The sequence below is a fragment of the Lipophrys pholis genome (assembly GCF_963383615.2).
Source record: "Lipophrys pholis genome assembly, chromosome: 15".
Taxonomy (NCBI): domain Eukaryota; kingdom Metazoa; phylum Chordata; class Actinopteri; order Blenniiformes; family Blenniidae; genus Lipophrys; species Lipophrys pholis.
Window position 1 is genome coordinate 5,304,504 of NC_137642.1, and position 13,038 is coordinate 5,317,541.

Below are 13,038 nucleotides of genomic sequence, written 5' to 3' on the forward strand. Positions count from 1 at the left end.
TAATTAACACTTTTTTTTTTAAGTCAGTAGTAACAGAATTATTATAAACATTCATACAGTGCCAGTGGGTCTATTCCACTGATTCTGTCACAACTCAAGCCATTAAAAGTTGTTTTTTTTACCACCACAGGGATTCCCCTCACTTAAGATCAAGAGTTTTAACCAATTTAACCAGTGGAACTGGAATATGTGTAAACCAGTTCAAATATATTTAGGAAAAAAATCAAATGGAGCTATGTATTAAACATTTAAAAAGATATATTAAAGTGAAAATGGTATAAAAATAAGATTTCAGATTGTGATAACCGTTTTTGTATATATGAATCTTGTTTTGAAAACCATATTTTAGTTTAGTGAGGTAAGCAGCATGTTTAGTGCAGATATGGGGTCTTCCTTGTTGTAACGAACATGTTTTCAGGGGTCTGGATAGAGGGATGGTCAGTTCACTCCTGTGAATCGTCACTGAAACCGTATCTAATCGTGTGATTAAGTAATAATCTCACAATACACTAAGTACCACAAAATAAGTACAGTACTACTTCGATTATCCAGACAGTGCTGGGCAGACGCACTTTCTCATTTGTCTTGATTGTCAAAATTGTCCGCATATTACCAATGATCAAAACATTTTTTTTAATACTCCATGTATAGCATGTCCGACAACAGTGTATTACTCCTTTTAAACTTTTGGATGAAAATAGGTTTGTGCTTGTATCAATGCAGTGTTCCTTATATGTCGTTTGGTCCCCAACCAGTGGGCGTTTACCACTCGGTACTCGGCTGCAAAGAGAGAACAAAAAGATTTATTTTGAAAATGTACATTTAGAATTTCAATAGTTTTATTTTGAAAAATGCTTCACTTCGTCAGCGCTTCTTTCTGAGACTTAACTTTGTCACCGTTTTTTTTTTTTTTTTCATGCATTGTTAAGCACTCGTTAAGGTCTTTTCACACACCGCCCTGCCGGTACACATAAGAATTTAATTGTTTACAACCGATCCATGGTGCAAAAAATGGTAAGGCAGCTCTGCTCGATAACACCTGTAAGCTAAAATCTGAGACCACATTTGGGCCACCGGACTACAGACGGTTATCACGTGATAATCGAGGTAGTACTGTACTCATATTGGGTCTATTAAGAAGTGATATTGATCCATCCTCAGTCATTACCTCCAACTTTCTACTCTACAATTTCCTCAGTACTCAGTGTCCTGCCCAAATCTTCTGAAACTGAGTATTTTTTCACACTGGATTAGTTGATGAACGTAGATGTAACCAGCAGCTTCTGTATCAAAAAACTCCGACAGGCTCTGCTATTTAACAATCGTATACGTTCACAGCTTGTCACACTGTACGACACAAATCTAATCCAATCTAGTTGATTTTTCCTCTACTTCACAGGAGAAGAGCATTATGGTACACAAGAAGGGTTTTTTTCAGCTGTTATACATCATCTAGTCTCCATCAGTTTTTTCCCCGTCTACTGTGAAATGTGGAAACCGTTAAATAATGTGTGAATTCCTGTCCTCTGCATCTGCTGGTGATTCTTTAGGCCATGTGTGATGTCCACTCTCTGTGTTGCTCACTTTATTTGGCCAAAATGCAGGATCGCTCAATTGAAGTGTCTGGAAAGAGAGGCCAACTTGGAATGCTATTTCATTTTATTTTTTAAAGGGGCTTTTACTAGTAATTTATATTAGCATTTAGTGTCGTTCATTCTCCAACAAAACACACTCCATGTACATGTGACAAACGGGTTGCAGGTCGCAGCAGCCGTCCCGATCACCTCTAATATCTGACACTGCCTGAGTTTTATGGCAGGTTGTGTTTGGTCACAAGACCATGCCAACTCACATTGTGGTGTAGGTCCACCGATTCAGAACCAAGACCAAAGATTCTCCCACCATTGTTGTCTTTCGTCTTCGACGGTCAAAAATAGCAGTCTGGAGGCGACTTAACAGTCACTTTCCTTCATGCCACTGAGCAGCTCTGACATAGAAACACCTTCACGTGTGTCAACGTATCCATGTGTCCATACAGGGGGAGAATGAATCTACCTAAACATATCCTACATATGTATGCAGGATTGAATGCTCACACTTCTCTCTCTCTCTCACACACACACACACACACACACACACACACACACACACACACACACACACACACACACACACACACACACACACACACACACACACACACACACACACACACACACACACACACACACACACACACACACACACACACACACACACACACACACACACACACTCTTCAATACTTCATTAAGTGTTCATTTCCGGGCCTCGAGGGCCAGTGTCCTGCATGTTTCAGGTTTCTCCAAGTTGCAACACACCTGTAGGCGGGCCGGAAGGGCAAAGAGCACCCAGACCCAACTCCGGTCCATGGTCCCACCACTGAGAGTGCGGTCAAAATGTAGGCGGGGTTGTGAACGACGCCGATTTGTAACATCATGACGCAACAGTTACTGGACCAACATGGAAGTTGCGGCCTCTCCTGGCTCTTCGGGCCTTCAGCACCTCAGTGTTCTGCTTCAGTTTTCTCTTCGTGGCGCCACTGTCCTGGTTTTTTAACCCATGTTGGGTCATATGTGTCCTAACTGGCTCTATTACTGGGACACTTTATAGGAACTTTATTTCCATCAATAGGCCATTCTGCTCCATTCTTCAAATTCATTAAACTCACAATATGTACAATATTATGATTTCTATGACATCATGAAATACACCATTCCACACTTGTGGAGACTGTTCTGTCTTGTTCCCCCTCTTCTTGTCCTAATGTATGTCATTAAATGTTCATAGGTGTGTCTCCCAATGTTCTGTTTCTACTTCACATCCTTCTGTACCATTTCTCATACATCACTTCTGTATTGATTGAAAGACGTTCATCTATTTTCCAGAAGATGTGAAAGTGCTTTGTCTAGAAAAAAAAAAATAGGACAACCTGCCTGACACATGGGATATATCATAAATAAACCACATATGGCACGTCTTGCCTTGATTCAGGTGCAGTTCCACTTTACTCAGTATGTCAGGAGGACATTTATTCAGCCACCATTCATTGGTCTCCTCTGGTTTTGTCTCTACTCACAGTCCAAAGAAATGCAAGATCTACTGTAACTTTAGGTTCCAATCAGATGTGATTCTCTGAACCTTCTGAGCCTCATCCTCCTCAATAAACTATCTATATACAGTAACTACATGTTCAGTCATTATCTGAGGCTGATGTACAAACAACACCCATAAAGGAGTTAAGTAAGCTACTCATCATGTTTACGTGAAATAAAAACAATAGAACGCCTGCAACACGGCCGTGCAACTGATAGTAAAGTTCCCCAACGATTCAGTCAAAACGCAGCAGAAGTCTGAACTGTTAATGTGTGCAGAGGTTTTTGTTGGCGTCTACTGAACTGGGAGAAGGTTGGTGATGGAGAAAGGGTGGTTTCAGCTTGTGAGTCAGATCTAACTGGTAGATTCAACCCTGAACATGAGGGCAGACACAATATTTACCTTTGAGTTCAGCCGTGTCTTTGTTTTCTGGAGATAGTTTGAACCTTTGTTGATGTGTTTCCTCGTGTCTCTGTCTTCACTTTCTGAGCCGTTTCCCTCTGAAAGCTCAGTTTGTGTGACCCTGCCATGATAATACCACCAGCTGATGGGGTTAACCAGTTGACAGCAGAGGCCCAGCATGCTGCTAATGATGAGGGGGAAAGACCTGTCTGTCTGTCTGTCTGTCTGTCTGTCTGTCTGTCTGTCTGCCCCCCGAGTGTTTTGGGGGGGACACCTGTCCCACATGAGGCGATAGAGGCTCTGACCTTAGCAGCTATAATATCAGTACAGGCTTTGACCCCAGCTCAGGCCTGGTTGCCACTTCAGAGGGGTGAGGCAACTTTGAGAGAGAGGGGGGAGTCCTTGTTTTATTGTATGGATGGTGTCCCCCACCGTTCCTCTGGCAGTGCTACAGCTCACTCAGGCGGGAGTAATGTGAGTAATGGAGAGTAATAGGGTCCAGATAGTGAGTGTGACCGTCACCCTATTGTATCCTGTGTCAGCCCGGTCAGAGGTCGCTCATGGTGCATATGGGTCCCAGCCCCACCCGACCCATTTGGGCCATAAATGAGTTTACCCAACACTAATTACTAGAGGCCTGCCAGTGGGCCGCACTGTCTAACGGGCCTGACAGCTGCCTCCATGCCTCACCCCCACCGCTGCAACCCTGTGCTGTCCTGCCACCTCTGTGACCCTTACCCCAGCACACACACACTCGCACCACTCCCATTGGCAACACGTGTCTGTGATAGTGCCAACAGCGACTGTCAGACGGCTGTATTCGATATATTCTGCACAATTCTACTGTATTTTAAGGAATGGGACAACATATAAGTTGTTGACCTAATTAGAGGAAGTCAAAGGGAAAACATTTGATGCATCCACATCAAGAATTGCATCCTTACTGATGGTTCTGTACTAAACCCCCAGGTCAGGTTTTCATGTATAGAATAGAATAGAATAGAATAGAATAGAATAGAATAGAATAGAATATGGACTGAAACCTGCCATCCAGATAATCCTGTGTGGACCTTCAGATTGATCTTGCATCATGAAAAAAACAGAGTGATGCAGCAACGCAGTGGAATCGTGCCGCACTGAGGAGGGACAGGGTTCAGGACAGGTTTGGCCATAGATTTGTGACAGACGTCAATATATTACGATACTCGGCATGATACTTTTTTTTTTTCCATGAAAATAATGATTCATGTTTTAGATGTTCTGTGAATACAGTTGGACATCTGTACTCCCACCCTGGTAGATGGCGCTAAAGAGCCACTGCTGTGTGGTGCAATGGTATTACTATAGTAGAAGCAGTCACAATGGCTGAGGTACACAGAAGGCAGCGTGGCTAACACCTCTACAGTGCCTCCATAGTTCAAAGCCAATGTTTGAGCACAATTTGCATTCCAAGGTAAACTAGAAAGTGTGAATGCTGGAGCTGAAAAAACCTAAACTGTAATGCTGAAGAAAGTAATATGTGGCCCGTCTTAGTTAACAGCCCACCATGACCAGACGCAGGCCTCAAGTGGGGAAACAAGACAAGAACACACAGACTGAAAGAAGATAGAGTTCAAATTGTTGTTGTGCTTCGTCAGCCTGGGCTTTGATAATTCAACTCTATTTATTAGCACCAAATATAACAGCCATTTCAAGACACTTTTACTGAGAAAACCCAACGAAGCCACATGTAAAAAGTAAAAACCCCTTTTTTAATAGGGAGAAACCAGAACCAGGCTCAGTCGTGGAGACTTTCTGCTATTATGGTTGGGATTAGAGAGAGAGAGAGAGAGAGAGAGAGAGAGAAAGAGAGAGAGAGAGAGAGAGAGAGAGAATGGGTGGAGTCATAAGAGCTTTTTGCCATCGTGCCACAGTAAATGAAATGAATCCGTGTTCCCTGCTGCAGAGCGCACATGCATTTGGAAGGGTGGAGTTACAACTCCGTATTGGATCTCTGCTCAAATTACTAATCTTACAAAATGTGGATTATTTCAATCATGTCATAGATGTGCTTCTGTGTTTCATTTTAACTGGTGCCCCTGTTGCCTGGTGACCGACTTCTGCCACCAACTGATGTTAAACGACGTTCGCCAGGACCGTTATAGTTTTCGGCGGGGTTTTTAAAATATGCTGTGACCAGGGGCGCTCGAGGAAGCCGGTCACCAGTTAACAGGGGAACCAGTTAATCTGATTTTATCTAATCTAATTATTTTCACTCATAAATAAAATTAATAATTAATTATCCAAACTGCATTCTAATGTTCTTCTTCAAGACGGCTTATTGGGTGACTTAATTCAAATGAAAAACAAAAGGACTTTTTTTTTTATTATTTTAAATGTGAAATTTGAAAATGCATTTGCTTTTTCATTTCAAGGTTATAGCTGTCATATTTGACACATGCAGTTTGCATGATTTAATATTAATTTTATTTAAGAGTCAAATAATGCAGCTATAACCTTGAAATGTAAATGTATTTCTGCAAATTCTTTTTAATTTTCAAATTTTCCATTTAATATTGAATTTTAGTAACTATTTTCTCTGACATTTTTTGAAAATTCAATCTCAAACATCATTCACTTCTTCATTTTCTTTAATTGAGGCTCACGGCTTTGCTCAGAAGCTTGAGCAACAAATTAGTTCCGCGCTGGTCCCACGTTTATTGTCGTGTAATGATGTTGCGTTATGAGTTGTTAGGTGCGCTTTGCCATACCGTGCCCTACCGTGCCCTGAAGCGATTAACACTAGTTATCTCTTAATGTGAAGCGATTAACACTGGTTATCTCTTAATGTGAAGCGATTAACACTGGTTAGCTCTTAATGTGAAGCGATTAACACTGGTTAGCTCTTAATGTGAAATGATTAACACTGGTTATCTCTTAATGTGAAACGATACACACTGGTTATCTCTTAATGTGAAGCGATTAACACACTGGTTATCTCTTAATGTGAAGCGATTAACACACTGGTTATCTCTTAATGTGAAGCGATTAACACTGGTTATCTCTTAATGTGAAGCGATTAACACACTGGTTATCTCTTAATGTGAAGCGATTAACACGGGTTATCTCAATGTAAAGCGATTAACACGGGTTATCTCAATGTAAAGCGATTAACACACTAGTTATCTCTTAATGTGAAGCGATTAACACACTGGTTATCTCTTAACCAGGAAAACTGCCAGTGTCATAATGTTGTAGTATCAGTGTGTATCATCATGAGGGCTGCAACAACAAATCGATCAAATCAGTTGTTGATAGCGTTGGCAACGAATTTCATTATTGATTCATTGTCACCCGATTTATTCGTCACTCACTATTCTGCCCTCCCTGCAAGTCCGGTAGCTTAATGCTAACATATAATAGAAAATCCCATTAATAGGCTAATCGTATTAGCATCGCCACTGTGTGTGTGTGTGTGTGTGTGTGTGTGTGTGTGTGTGTGTGTGTGTGTGTGTGTGTGTGTGTGTGTGTGTGTGTGTGTGTGTGTGTGTGTGTGTGTGTGTGTGTGTGTGTGTGTGTGTGTGTTTGTGGGCTGAGAGGCTGTAGGGGGTGGGCTGATGACCAGGAGGGTTGCTAGCAGGGGTCAGGCCCCTCGTCCCCGGCCTTAGGGCTCTCCTACAGGGTTGATGGACAGGAGGGAGGGTCCCGCTTTCACGTGGTCTGCTGGTCTGCTCTCCGTGATGTTGTGAGTGGTGAGGACAGAGAGATGGACAACTTCTGCTTTGTGATTTATTCAGTACAAATCAGCAACTTCCCAACATCCATGCAGAGGAGGAGGGAGGCATCCTCGCCACAACTATATCATCTAAGATTACTGCACAAACAGCCCAAGTTTCTTAGATCAATGTGCAATTCACAAAACGTTTTCCACCCTGATTGGCAACTAATTTGTTGTATTTCTTCAAAACAAAAATATTTCAGTACCCATTAAGAGAGCTTAGTACAGGCCTTCTCGTAAACACCTCCCACAGCCACATGCTGAAAAACAATTCAATTCAATTTTATTTCTGCAGTGCCAAATGCAACACAGTCATCTCAAGGCAATTCTAAAGAAAACAAAAATGCACAATTTCACATGAACAAGCAAAACTCCCTTTTGTCAGGAAGAAACCTGCAGAACCAGGCCCAGAGGTGGCGGAAACCACAACAGCCAAAAGAAATAAAATACAAATGGTTTGATTATAGTTTACCATTATATTATTGTTGTATGTCGATGTTCATGGGGTATGTCTTACCAAGTCTGCCATGGCATCCAATAATGTGTGACCTACATCAAATGTTTTAACAACACAGAACAACGATAATAATGATAACTATGAAGTGATCCGCGGATTCATTCAAATAATAATGTATCGTCAGCTTTACTTGTGTAGCACCAGGTATGGCCTCTCATAGCACCTTTCTTTCTAATGAAAGTGACGGGGCAGTGGTGGTCCAGAAGTCAGACAAGTGCATGTGATCAGAGGCTTGCAGGTTTGAATCCCTCAGTTGACAACTGAACACTGTGGCTTCCTGAGCACTTCCTCAGAAGGATAGCTAAAGAAGCCTCTGAAGTGGCTGGGGTGTGTTGTAGCTGTCTTAAGGACATTTTTATCCACACATTAAAAGAAAAGCTCAGTCCAGTCTTTTGGATTCTGCTCATCCTCTTAGCTGAGAGTATAAGTTGCTGCCTTCATCTAGCAGCACCCCAGGCCACACGAGACAGGTCTAAGTTCTTTTGTTCCTACCTCCATCCCAGTCCGAAACGCTGAGAAGCAGAGGAAGTAATGCACTTTGTTTCTGCTGCTGTACTTTATGACGTACGGTGCTGCACGTCCTCCTGTTTGTTGATGTACTTTACAATATCTTTTTTTGATGCTGCTGACTGAGCGACTGTTGCACTTAACTACACTACACTGACCTAAAGGACCAAGACTGCTACTAATGCCCATGTCTGTTTTATGTTTGAGTGATATCGATGGATGATTCTGGTTGTTCGGTTATCAAATGTTCTGTCTGTTTCTGGATTACACAAGGGTAGTAATTGTTCACATTTTGATCCTGTCATGGAAATGAAATGTGCCGTTCACTGTCGATATGGACACTGTAAACTGTGAAGTTCTCCATAAACACCTGCTCCTGTGTGTTTCTGTGCAGTTCCTTTGTGACGGGCACCGCGTGCTGTGAGAACCTCTCCCCTCTGCTGATCTGGGATACTGAACGGTGAGTCTAACACCTCCTGTCACCCAACTTTAGAGCCTCTGCAACGTCACACAGAGGGTTTAATTACATCAGTAAGAACTGATTAGTCGTGTGGCTTCAGGTTCACACAGAGAATGAAAACGTTAACAGTTTAAACTGACTACAAACTGCGTGTGAAGGCAGGTTCACCTGGACACACACACACACACACACACACACACAAGGACATCAGTTCTTGACACGCTCCTCCACAATGTTTCACTCTGTTCTTACACCTGATTAGTTTTAATTAAATTATAATTTGCTTTTGTGTTGCAGCACGATGATGAAAAAGGTCAGAATAATATATATTATTTTTAAAAAGTATGAGGAACTAAGAGATTCACAAAATAACAAGCACACCAGATAGTGAAAATAAGATAATTGAATGGTTTATTTTTTTATGTCCGTTATCAAACTCTGACAGAGCTGTTGGACAGCAGCTGTAAGGCCGGATGTGCTAATCCAAGAAGCAAATGAGGCACACATTTAAGAAGAGCATGAAGTATTGAGGGAGGAGCAGTCCGAAGCGGGGGGCCTCTGGACTACCTGTGTCTGAAAGGAGAGCTGAAAACCTGATATGACCCTGGCAAGCTGCTGTAATTCCCAGCTTTATCTGGGCCAGTGAAAACAGGCCAGCGCAACACAGCGCAGGCTGCACACAAAAAGAGGCTTCCTGTTCCCAAATGTTCTGGAAACCTGAGAAGGAGAGGAGTTGGGAGGATGGGATGGTCAAGCAGGGGACTCAACACTAACTGGACCCTCTCAAAATCGGTGTTCTGCCCTGTTTGACATGTATGCTCACAACACCAGGAGGTCTGTAAAGTCATCTGCTGGGCCATCAGTCCTTCTGCTTCTGTCTCTGGGCTCATGTCTCATGGCCTGTCTGCAGCCTCCAGATTACCTTCAAATAAATCCTGAAAATCACTCAAGCAAATACATATTCTATTATGTGTGTGCTTAATCTAGTTTAGAAAAAAAGCCTGATGATGGTGGTCAGGGTGTGTCTGTCCTTCTTTATTCCACTCTAACTGTGGAATTCTGCAGGTGATTGCGAGATAAACTGTAGGAACCTTTCACTCTCGATCTTCCTTTGTTATTGTCCATCAACTCAAACACGAGCATAAAAACTACAGGCTGTAACCGTGCAGCTCATGTGACGTTTTCTGTTCATTTGGGAAAACTTTCACTCAGTTTCACAGTTGTCTCATAATAAACAGACCCTTTTTTCTCTATGGTTTTGTTTTTTACCAGCTTTGCTTGAAATTGTGTGAAGAGGGCCTGGGAGGTATTTAAATGACATTAGATGAAGCCAGGCTGTGTGATGACATTGAAAATTGCCAGTCAGTTTATTTCTCAGACTTTCCAGGCTTTCGTCTTTTAGGAGTCTGTGTGGTCATTCAGCTCCTTCTGATTGTCACAAAGGGTCAAACAGCAGACTGAAAAACGTGTCGTCGCCTTTAATTTGTGTGGAGTCATGAAGCCGGAGCCTCCATTCAGCCTCTGTGGCTTTGATTTTAAATTTCATTTAACACATTTTCTTTATTCTCTCTATTGCAAATGATTCCCTTTTTTATACTCGGGAGGGACAAAGAAGTCTTCTGATCACCCATATAGACTAAGATCCCACACAAGGGGCACCCCGACTTTTCACAGTGTCTTCGCTCATGGCTACACACAGTTTGGGCCAAAAGGCTTCAAAGAGACCCCGACACTCCCAACCTTCAGAAAGGAAGCACTCCTTTTTACAATCAAATGGCCAGGCCAGGATTCCTCACATTCCTGACTCTGAAAAGGGGGTTAAATGTGTGCATCGGGTGGACGCTCTGTTATACAAATTGCCGCCGTATTGTCTTTGTGGTGCACACGTGCATGTGGGGTTTTGAAGGTGCTGGTTCTTTGTAGAAGGGTCCTGGAAACCAGTGCAGCCCTCCTCGGCTCTGCTCGGCAGCAGAGCTTGAGTTGCGGAGGTTTGGTGGACGTGCAGCAGGTTGTTTATTTTAGTTGAAGAAAACCTCAGCAGGCTCCTTTTCTCCACCTGTCTGACGACTCGACAGGAGCTGACATGAGGTCCTGCTTCCTGGGGCATCCTCAGGCTACACACACACACACACATGCGCGCACAGTAGTTGCCCCTCACTGACGGATAATGCCCCCAGCTTCTTCAGTTTTGTTTTGTTTTTTTCCCAACATTGTCTATTCATTAATGATTCCTTTCACATCTTGTGTGTTTGTGTGTGGCCCCTGAAGCCACAACCTGACTCCTGCAGTGAGGCCAGACAGGCTTAAATCAGGACTTAAACTCTTCTTAACAATCACTAAGTCTACACCCCCTTAAGGTCATCAAACTACCTCTTCTCTCCAGCTTAAGACTAATTTGTCCTGAATAAAACAGAAAATAAAACCAATCAGTTGTTTTAGGAAGCCGTGGTTGGTTGCTTTTATCCATTATTATTATGTTTATTCAGTTAACACGTTATTTGTTTGCTCGTTGTCGGATTATAGGAAGGGAAATGGCGGGAAGCAACAGGTACGTTTAACAATCTGATCCATTTCATGCAGAAATCAAACTGAAAGTAATGATCCCATACAGCATTCAGCTTGCCAATACCTTTAGCAATATCAAACATAGACATACTTTATACCAGTGAGCGAATATATTTCCTGATGATCTGACTTTGTTTTGTTCTTTTTAACATCCTGTTAGCCTAGTTTAGGATACATGTCAACATGCTAAAGACATAACTACATGTTAACTATTTGCTTAAAAACCTAATGAGATGAGCGTTTGTCTAAATTAGACAAAAGACAATTGAAGGTTTGTGGTTAATTATCAATGACAGGGGCATCTTAAACTACCTGCTCATTCAGGATTGAAGTGGTCAAACTTATCAGCTGTTAATTGATAAGTGATATCTTTTAAAACTTTCAGTGTATTTTGAATCATATGAACTTAATCAACGCTTGTGTTTGATCCTAATCCATCTTTTAACAGAAATGAAGGTGTCACTGTGAATGCCGCTGATATTCAGCTTCTCGTTTCTCTTTCCCGTTGGAACAAATCCAGACACTGTAGTGAGCAGGTGCATTTTCACTCATTCATAAATAATCCCTTCATGTCAGCAGCCCGTGTCGGACCAGTGTGGTTTTACACTGAAACTTTAGACACCAACATGAACGTGTTCACAGTGGATCCTGGTCCATGTTAGGACCTTGTGGTACTGTAAAATGTGGACTGTGAGTGTTTCTTTGAGTTGTGATGATGGTTTGATCTGGGAACACCGAGCAAAATCAGCTAGAGTTTTCCTCGAAGCTCACGGTAATAAATAAGACTGAGCAGAAGGTTTTACTGTTCAGCCGTCACTCTGGTGTGATGGTTGTGAGTCAGACATTTCCATGTGCCATCTTTGCAGCCAGGTATGCTCAGGACCAGACTCGAAGGTTTTACATGATGGACCCAGACGAGCCTGAGAGGACGGTCAGGTCAGAACATTGTCCCTCCGCTGGCTTACAGATACAGTCATTATGACAGATTATATGGTTATGCCTCCATCCTGTAATCACACACAGCCCATAAAAGTCAGTGACCTACCAATTTGAGAATCCCTGCTGTTTTGCACTGTGCACCAGCTCATTGGACAGTGCTATTACCGCCTTTAAGATCCTTCCACAGATGTCAGGGCCCATTTATGGAATCCCAGCTTTTATTTTTCTCCTATTTTGTGTGCTTGTGAGTGCTTCAGACTTTTTCCCAGAGTGTTTTAAGATTGTAATCATTTTGTTTGAAGAATTATGATGGTCTGAGCTACAGATTGGTGAGTTCTTTAGTCGTTGAGGTATTGTTTTAATTTAGTTATGAATGAACCGGCTCGTATCCCTTTGACTTGAATGAGTTTCTTTTTGTGTGGCATGTGCTAAGCTCCTTGGTTTTAGTGGTAAAGGGAAAATAATTGTTACTACCCCACCACCACCCCACACAGACTCAAACTCAGCCTCATCACAGACTCCCCACTGACTCGGGCTTAGTCATGAGAGCCTGGCAATGAGAAAGCTCTCACCCAATCCAGCTCCCTGTGGGGAAAGTCTTGGCCCAATAAGAAGGCCCCCTAGGGTAAGGCTAGGGGATTACCAGCCTGAGCTAGCAGATTGAGCTCCAGGGCGAGGGAGGGGGGCACGAGTCGAAGAGAAGGGCTGCCTGGTCGCCAAGGCCAGAAGCCTCCTTTAAATGGTTGCTATGAGGCA

At 42.6% G+C, this 13,038-nt stretch overlaps 1 protein-coding gene across 2 annotated transcripts in view; it reads left to right on the top strand.

Moving 5' to 3' along the window:
• Nucleotides 1-13,038, top strand: part of fbxw4 (F-box and WD repeat domain containing 4) — a 46,605-nt gene that overhangs the window by 25,430 nt on the left and 8,137 nt on the right. For both annotated transcript variants that reach the window (XM_080481527.1, XM_080481528.1), the window contains one exon: nt 8,713-8,778. In XM_080481527.1, coding sequence (XP_080337653.1) covers nt 8,713-8,778 — 66 coding nt within the window. The remainder of the gene's footprint in view (nt 1-8,712; nt 8,779-13,038) is intronic.